Consider the following 9,017-nt stretch of genomic DNA (forward strand, 5'->3'; position numbering starts at 1 on the left):
CTAAATGGGTTGTTTCCTATCATTTGTTTGGAAACATTTCCAACTACTCCCTCATCGATCCTATCCTCCATTAGAATTAGGAGCGGGAAAAGATCCACCCCTGTGACCTCTCCTTTTCTTCGTATTGCTTGAGAAAAAAAGAAAAAGAAAACTAGGGGTAGAATTTTGTAATAGGTTCTATTAGTAATAGCTGTCCAACTTCTAATAAAATCATTGACAGATATTCAACACAAAATGCAGGTGACTTCATACACACACTCATCCATATCTTTCTCTCAAATCAAATACCCTGCCGTATCCAATTACTTTCATGAGACTAATTTCCTTTAATGATTTTAACTACAAGTCGAATGAACTAATTTATTAGAACAATTGAGTAAAACAAAGATGTAAAAAACTTGCAAATCCAAGGAATGTCAGTAGAATTACATCAGAAATATAGGTATATTATACAGTGAAAAGAACATATTTCATTGAGACACATATACAACAGGGTAGATATTCCCTAAAATTTGACAGATCAACAGTATTTTTCAATTATTTTCAATGTCTATAAATCAAGCCTATGCTTCAGCTTTCGTAATCAAAATAAATTCTGAAAAGGCCAAAAACTAAAAGAACATAACATTATAAACCATACAGAGAAGGTGGTAGCAAAATTCAGCACCAGTAAAATTGGTTTTTGACTGCAAATCTGCTATTCTTCTGTAACTTGCCTCATTCATAATCCATTGTCCACTTCTCAAATGTACACTCAACGAAATCATAGTACCCACCATGCACAAAGAGTTCTCCTCTAGCCACTTTTTCTTCTATCCATGGGTAAGTGAGCAGATTTGACAAGGAATGGTTGACTGATTCCTGTGGTAGAATTACAGAAACATGTAAGAGGCTTAGATACTCAACATGCAAGAACCTTTTATAAATTAGAAGTGTCGTCTTATATATTCAGAGCACCACTCACGATGTAATAATCCCCCCCACCCCACGGGATCCATTTGATGGTCATGATTTAAAATTGGTGCTTCTAATGGTCACAATATTTAAATTTTCTAAAAGACGTGACAACATTAAAGTGAATAGTGTAACATCTAGTGTTTTTGTCTTAATCAGTTATGGTGTTCCATGCTTAAGTGTCTATTTCTTGTTGGGTGGCACAAAGGACCCAGTTTATGTCAGGTCCTAATAAAAATTATTATTTTTCTGAATCCCATATTCGCGAATACATTAAATTATTACAAAAATAAAGATGTGAATATTAATGTTGAATCAAACAGTCAAACAATGGGATTCGATATTTCAAATTAAGGATGAAAGATTACCTTCTCAGTGTCTGCACGCACTGCTGGTCAAAGCTTAGGTTGGAAGCTGCAGACTTTGTGATTAGCCTTGCATTGTTTCCAACAACAACCCAACTTCTAATAAAGCTACTGTATAGAAAAGTTTAGCAAAGTTAAAAAACAAAACATGAGAGCAATGTTATTTACCCAAAAGAAATAACACATACAAAAGACTAGTATGTTCTCTTAGAAAAGGTACTTAAATGATACATGTAAAATACTGGTAAAATGAGGGGGGGTGGTTGTCTTCATTTAACCTCGAATCTTCTTCATCTTGCATACTCATGAGGGCACGAATGCCTCCACAGCGGCTGTGGCCAATGACTAGTATGTTCTCAACCTGCAAAATAATAAAGTTTGATGCTTAAATCTATGTTCAAAAGTTAATTCTATCTAATACCATGACAAACACCACCACCCCCCCGCGCCCCTGGGGTCCACAATTCAAGGTATGAAATACTTACTTTAAGAGCATTTACAGCAAATTCTAATGCAGCATTTGTTTCTGAGGGTCCACTCTGAACACACAGGAAGAAAAAATGAAGGGGGAAAACACTTTGTAGCCTCAGAGCTTGTCTGTTTGGGAAATATAAATTCAAAATAAACCAAATGCAATGTAATACACCTCAAATGTGGGTACTAGATTTGCTATATTTCGAACCACAAATACTTCTCCTGGTTGAAACCCCAAGATGTTTGTGGGGCAAACCCTAGAGTCTGCACAAGCAATAATCATGAACTGTTCCAGAACTTGTTAGTTTTAACAGGCTATCTATTCCTGACACTTGCAGAAAAATAGAAAAGAAAGAAAAGATGAGGGAAAAGGCCAAAGCTTGTCCACCCATGATGTTCTCAATGTTTATATAACATGCGCAATAAATAATTATGACTTAACCAGAAAAAATGATTACCTTTGGTGGTTGACCCTGGGCCAGATTTTGAAAATGTTCCAAGTTTTCTCTGTACAAATAACAATTCACTTTAGAAGAAACTAATTGCTTTAGAGCTCAACAACTTTAGGCCAGAGTTGTTTGCTGCTTACTTGAATTTACGCTTTTTGAATCTAAGAAATCGATGTTTCAGATCTTCGAAAAAGTCACACACATTTTCAGTTTCAGCCAAGCTCTCCAGCCTGCTATTGTCAAGTTGCTGAGTCAGTCCTGGAGGCTCCTTGGAAGCCTTCAACTCTAAACGTGGACCAGTCCAGCAAGCATCAAAGCAATACATTTGAAGCAGCATATAAAAAAAAGAAAGATGTTTGTATGTTCAAGTTCAATGGGAAGGGGTGAGCATTTCCTGAAGAATGGGAAGGTTTATATTTTAAGATATCAAAAGATATAGAAGTGGAAAGACTACCCTTGTTTGCTTTACAATAGCATATAAGAGCATTCCCAATGGAAGAGCCATATTTTTATGTAAAATGACTCTTCAAAACTCACTTTTATCTAGTTTAGCTAAGCCATTTTTAAGTGTCTACACATCCGATTAACTATATTTCTAAAAAAAAGGTGGAAAAAAATTTGGGAAAAAGATAAAGCAGGAGAGAGAAACACTAAAAAATAAAATGGCTCCCTTAAAAAGTGCTGCTACATTTAACTTTTTTTTTAGCTCTTTTAATCAAATATCTATTTTACATATATTTTTGGCTCATCCAATGTGAGAGGTTTTTTGAACATTTGAAGAGCTATTCTAGATAAAAGTAACATTTGGCTCTTCCATTGGGAATGCTCTAATCTATGAATTAACTATTATCAACTTGGTAAAACATTTTTGTGATTGACATTAACTGATCGATACAATTTATCAATAGGAAAATGAATATAGCATGTGATCTTTTCCTAAATGGGCCATTTGGGAACAAACCGTTCAGCCCATTTATTGTCATTCTGCATTATTTCTGGAATCCATATCCTTTCCTTTGTAGAATCCCATTTATTTTTCCAATGCTTTTGATAGTCGATTGTTAAATTGAGAAAGAGTAATTCTATTTAGTAGACTCTTGTATAATTACTATACACTTGGATCACGTGCAGTCAAAATCAGCCATTTGATCATCTCTCGAGTTATTTATTTATTTACGCAAGTGCTGATTCATTGGCTGATTTTTTGTCACGTCATCTAACTATATGGCAGTTATACAAGACGACCGAATCTACTAAATAGTATTACCCATAAAGAAAATGTGTCCCATGTACTCTTGACCTTCTTTTATCTTTCAAAATCAGTAGGGAAAGGTAACCTGCAAGACATAGAAAAATATACCAAGATAATTATAGTATCTCTTCGATATCAACATGCTACATATGTCTTAGCATTTTGTCGCCAACCAAAGTGTTAGTTCTTGTGTTGGCTTAATTCAGTTCCAAAATGCAGATGCTACTGTTCATGGGCTCAAACACTGATATAGAATGCTCAGAATCCAATCTTCACCGTTCATAATGTAGATTCATGTGTTATGAACGTCCTTACAAAATTTTAGCTCAATCGGACCACAAACGCCCATCGATCGGAGCTGTTGATCAAGACTGGACAGGCCGGGTCCGGACCGCAATTCCCCGGGTCCGGACCTCATTTCCAGAAACTAAAATCTTGCTCCGCAAAGCCGTGTCCGGACCGCCCATTAACATGTCCGGACACCCCGTAAGTTTTAGGCCCAAAAACTTGATTTTAAGTGGGTTAGGTCTAGGGTTTTAACGGGGGTATATATACATCATTATAGAAGAGAGAAGTATGGATTTTCACCCCCAGAGAGTTCGTCGGAGGCTGTGCTAAGAGAGATCATATGTGGTGAGCGTTAAATTGAATCTCTTAGAGTTTTAGTTATTCCTTTGATAAATCTACGGTTGAAAAGTCTATCGGAAGGGTCCGGTAAAGGAGAATCACGTTGAAGAAGATTGTGAGCAAGGAGACGAGTTGTAGGCTTGTCGATCTTACAGAGCCAAGGTCTTGCAAAGGGTTGTAAGTGTTCCTAGTGTCTGTAATCTCTAGATAATCTTTTGATAGTGATTTCCTGGGTTTGGCTGCCCCGGAGAGGTTTTACTTTTAGATTAGTTTCTAAAAGGTTTCCTCTTCGTAATCAAAATATCTGTGTCTGCCTCTTTATTGCTTTATATATTTTGGGTGATTGAATTGTTTATTGCTTCATAATATTAATTCCGCATAAATTGTGATAAACAAGTTTTTGGAGTCGGCATAGCGTTTTTCACAAAGCTTAGAATATATTAACAAAATAGTTAAACCCTAGGACAGATCCATCTGTTTGGTCAAGTTGTTGAATCGAAACTTAAACTATATGCTCTAACTACTAAAATTTAAGTATTAAAATTTATCCCTGGATTGAAATCTTAATACTCTAACTACATATTATAACCAGAAAACCAGAAAAACAAAGTCAATTAGTGTTGTAATGTTGCAAACTTACCCCAACTTGAGAGAAGTGTCGTTGTTGTCTTGGTCTTGAAGGGGATCAGCTGAGCTGCAAATATTGGTGATCGACTCAGATGACTGACCTTGTTCAATTGCATGTGTTTTAATGTTAAACTGTTTATCCATCTGTTGAAACGGGCATTTTCCATCAATTGAGAAAGTAGGGAAACAAAGAAAAAATAGAGCAATTCAAGACCTGATACCTGTTTTAGTTGCTGGTTATCCTCCATCAGTTGGGATACCTGCATATTACAAAAAGGGAGAGAGAGAAAGAGGGAGATATTAAAGAATAAGAAGAAATATATACAAATAGACAGTTGCTCCTCACAAGAGAACAAAACCAACAACATAGAAATCCAAAGAGCAAAATATTTTAAGAAATACCCAGGACATAAAAATGATTATGTTAATTAGTGAGCCTAGGTACCTTAAAACAATTATGGTTCTTCTAAAAAATTACCTCAAATTCCTCTTTTTTCCAAATGTTCAGATTAACACTAACAACCGATGTAAGCCTAATTGTAAGTGTTAGGAGGATTAATACCTTGAAGAGTCTTTTTGTGAGCCCATAATATAGCATGTTGAGACACCACACAACTCAAAAGCTTAAGCCTATGAGTTTAGGCCCAACAATGCTATATTAACCATTCACACTTCTTACATATATCTTTCCAATGTGAGACTATATCCTTTTTTACACTTGCACGTTATTTGAAAATGGGTTTAAGATAGCATATGGTGCTGGATTTATGGCCAAAATGATTTCACTAAAGGTTCTATGGTGGTTGTTAGCTTTGTGAGAGACCATTCCCAATGCTTGAGCAAGCCACTGCACATACAAAGACCTTGGCAAAACGAAGGGAAATTTCTTTGATTTTAATTTATAAACTTGCATCAACCTATTCATTTCTAGTTATCAAATACTTTGCTCTAAAATTAAGTAATTGTGTGCAACTACGTGTTAAAATATAAATTAAATGACTAAATTCATCATTTCCTATCAAGTTAAAGTTTTGGGATAGTAATTTAAAATGGTATTATAGTAAAGGTCCTGAGCTCGAACCTTATCCTTTTCATTTACCTCACATTTCAATTAATTATTCTACGAATTCACGAATATCAGTATGAAAATGCTTTCCATTAAATATCTTCCTAAATTATATATAATAATTGCATGAAATGCATGTCATATGAAATTAAAGTTTAGCACATGACCTTCCGCTCAAGGGCACTCATCTCTTCTAGAAATCTTTCATCCTGAAACACGTAAAAGCTTCTCATGTTAAGATACAGTACAAAAATCTCATCCCTCTATTATAATGTCAGCAAACAGAGACAACAAAGAGAGACAACCTTTGCTTTTAAAACGCGACTCAAGCCTTCCTCGAGAAGTTCCTCTGGTTTCTTTAGTTCTTCCATATTCAATCCTTGGAGCTCTTCTCCCTTCATCTGCCTGTAATTAGTTCTAATCATTTTGTACATTAATTAATTTTGAGTATAACAACTTGATATAGAAATGTCGTTATAACATAATACCTCAGTTCACGAGTCTTCTCCATGATTTCATTGCTCAACGAGGTGCAGGCCCTGTTCTCAAGCTGAAAGGGCACAAAGAGGTTCCATTAATGAAGATTTTCAGTATTATATTATATAACAATGGATCGATTTCGTGCCTTTCCTTAGAAATATTTAAGGATGTTGTAACTTTTAGGGTTATCATTCTGGGATTGCTACAAGTAGTTTGTTGTCGGACTTATTCCAGAAAATGCATCTAGCTTTTCATATTATGGTATAATTTTCTTTTATATGTAAGTTTCAAAAAATTACATGAAAATTTCAGATTACGGTTTAGTAAATACTTCTGAATCATGTTTCCTTATGATGACACTACTTCGGTACCTGCATTTACATTTACATAGAAATTAAGGAAATAAGAATGAAAAACATTGGAAATAAGGTAAACCCATAAGTTTAGCGGTATAAATGAATTGTGTTGTGGATAATGTGTTTGTAGTTACATTTAGAGTAACCAGATAGAGTAGGTGTGGGATTTTGTTTTTGTTTTTGTTTTGGATAAATAAGAATTTATTGAAAAGAGAGCCCAATAACAATTGAACATGTCAACTAAAAATGCCATATAGAATAGAGATGAAAACAGCATTTCTTTCAACCAAGCCAACCCATCAATCACTTTTCTCATTCACACACTGGTGAGGTTTCCATTGTGAAACTATGGCCTGAGCTCGATCACCGGCCAATGGAGGTATTTCAATTTCCGGCCATACATAAGAACTTGGTGTTTTTAGCTCACAAGTTGGTTCTCTATTGGAGGCTGTAAATGAGGGGTTTTACACCATATCGATTGAAGGTTTTCCCTATTAAACAAGATTGACAAGCAACTCCTAAAATATAAGACGGCCTAAAGGCTAAAAGTCAGAGAGTGCCTATACAAGCAAACGCCTACAACCGCAAACATGTGCAAACAAAACTAAAATATTACGTCAGAAAACTCCAAGACCCAACTAGAAAGCTATTAACGGGAAAATCAGAGACACCCTTAAAGGATTTAATGGTGGATCAAACCTAAAAGATAATCTCCAAGACAATGCATCTAGACTCCCTATTTCTCCTCTGAAACGATATTCTTGCATTTCTCTCACGTCAAATAGCATACATTGTAGCAACCATCATTATTGTCAGGTTTTAGAAATTGGCTTCATTCGGACTATACAATCTTACATGTTATTTATTCCATCACCTATAGTTTCGGTATGAAAATGTCATGTGTTGGAGTAGGGCCTACCTCATCAGATATAAGACCTTGGGAGAGATGAGGTGCCCTCGAGATTGTTCTTGCGCTTAGGTCAAGTTTTTGAAGCTGAGAAGCTTAGTCCATGAGAAATTAAATTTGAGGGGGATCGGGTTTTTTGAACGAAGTCTTTCTAATGGTAAGTTTTTGGTTTGGGGTGCATAATTAAGAGAGTATTTGACCATAGGTCTTAGGGTGCACTACATAAGGTCATTTGAATGAGCAAAATGATTCCCAAACATTTGATAGTTCTTTGGTTTGTTATGTGGAAGAGGCCAGTTGCCCAGTTCACCAAGTGTCCTCTTGTTCTTTCCATGCCCATTCTCTCAATGATTTTGGCACATCTCTTGTGAAAAGTGTAATCTCCCAAGGGCCAATAGGTACCAAGAGGATACTTGTCAATGGATGGTAAGTAATTGCAAGGAAACGTCTCTTTTATAGCTAATTGCCAAGTTGATGCTAGAGGTTGTGATGTACCCATTCGGGCCGTTCTAGCATGAAAGAAATTACCATGACCTAGGGAAACGCTTCCATGTTATCCTTCTAAAAATACTAATCAAGTTACGAATTGAGCTCTCCAAAATTTCCTATAAAGCTTAATCTTACGTAGCAGCACATATCTAATACTTTTACAATCCACCCACTAAAGTGAAACTTTCTATGAGGTCATAATTTCCTTCACTTAAATCGATCCTTAATGTTTTTGTGAGGGCCTACTTCACGTTGCAACCCAATCCCAGATGGTGTTTTGCTATTTCAGCCTAATACTATTTGTCACAACCCTTAGAAAGCGCTAGCCAGGTTGAGCTATGTTATTATTATTCCAAAAGCGCTAGTCAAAGTTACATTTTGAGCTCAGTGAAATCATTTATAAAATTGAGTCTTACCTAGTAAAGAACTACGTAATATGGAAATTGTATTTATGCAACACCTTTACAATCCACTCACCTAATGTGGAACTAACTTTCCGGAGTGTCACAGTTTTCAAAATTACTATGAATGAAATGCCTATACTTTTTTTTTTTTTTTTTTCTTAAATAAACATCATAAAAATAAAATAATGGTAAACTCACATGATCAATGGTTGAATTACAAAAAGTTAGGATTTTTTGTGGCAAATCCATCAATCTTATAAATATGTTTTCCAATATGCATTTTGGGTTACAATTAGAAATAATCCCTTGCCTTTTATTCTTTGATTTTTTTTTTCCTATTAATTAATTCAATCTTTATTCATCCAAAAAACGATAAAAAGAGTTTGAAATCTTTGCTCCTTCAAACTATTTATTCATTTATCTAGAGAAACATTAAGAAGTATTCATTCCCTCCAAGCTAACATAAAAAAAGGGACATTATATATATATATATATATCTAACCTGCAGCTCCAAAGATGGTTGGTCGAGATTCTTTGAATGCATATTTTGTCGTCCAATTACCTGTT

The 9,017-nt window shown here is 35.2% G+C and overlaps 1 protein-coding gene across 1 annotated transcript; it reads right to left on the bottom strand.

Moving 5' to 3' along the window:
- Positions 1 to 430: 430 nt before the first annotated feature.
- On the bottom strand, positions 431 to 9,011 carry LOC132177614 (beta carbonic anhydrase 5, chloroplastic-like). Its single transcript, XM_059590003.1, has 13 exons — positions 8,953 to 9,011; positions 6,303 to 6,364; positions 6,120 to 6,219; positions 5,982 to 6,023; positions 4,970 to 5,008; positions 4,761 to 4,892; positions 2,383 to 2,543; positions 2,252 to 2,300; positions 1,966 to 2,079; positions 1,805 to 1,858; positions 1,598 to 1,680; positions 1,323 to 1,430; positions 431 to 861 (listed from the first exon to the last, which is right to left on the bottom strand). The coding sequence occupies exons 1-13, from the start codon at positions 8,992 to 8,994 to the stop codon at positions 813 to 815; spliced, it is 1,035 nt and encodes a 344-aa protein (XP_059445986.1). The 5' UTR covers positions 8,995 to 9,011; the 3' UTR covers positions 431 to 812.
- Between the last annotated feature and the right edge of the window lie 6 nt (positions 9,012 to 9,017).

Source organism: Corylus avellana, chromosome ca4 (assembly GCF_901000735.1).
Source record: "Corylus avellana chromosome ca4, CavTom2PMs-1.0".
In the NCBI taxonomy this organism is placed as follows: domain Eukaryota; kingdom Viridiplantae; phylum Streptophyta; class Magnoliopsida; order Fagales; family Betulaceae; genus Corylus; species Corylus avellana.

Coding starts and splice junctions, on each gene's coding strand:
- LOC132177614 (XM_059590003.1), bottom strand. CDS start 8,994: ATGCATTCAAAGAATCTCGACCAACCATCTTTGGAGCTGCAG. Junction 6,220..6,302: donor GAGAAGACTCGTGAACTGAG/GTATTATGTTAT, acceptor AACTAATTACAG/GCAGATGAAGGGAGAAGAGC. Junction 1,431..1,597: donor CAAGATGAAGAAGATTCGAG/GTTAAATGAAGA, acceptor TTTTCTATACAG/TAGCTTTATTAGAAGTTGGG.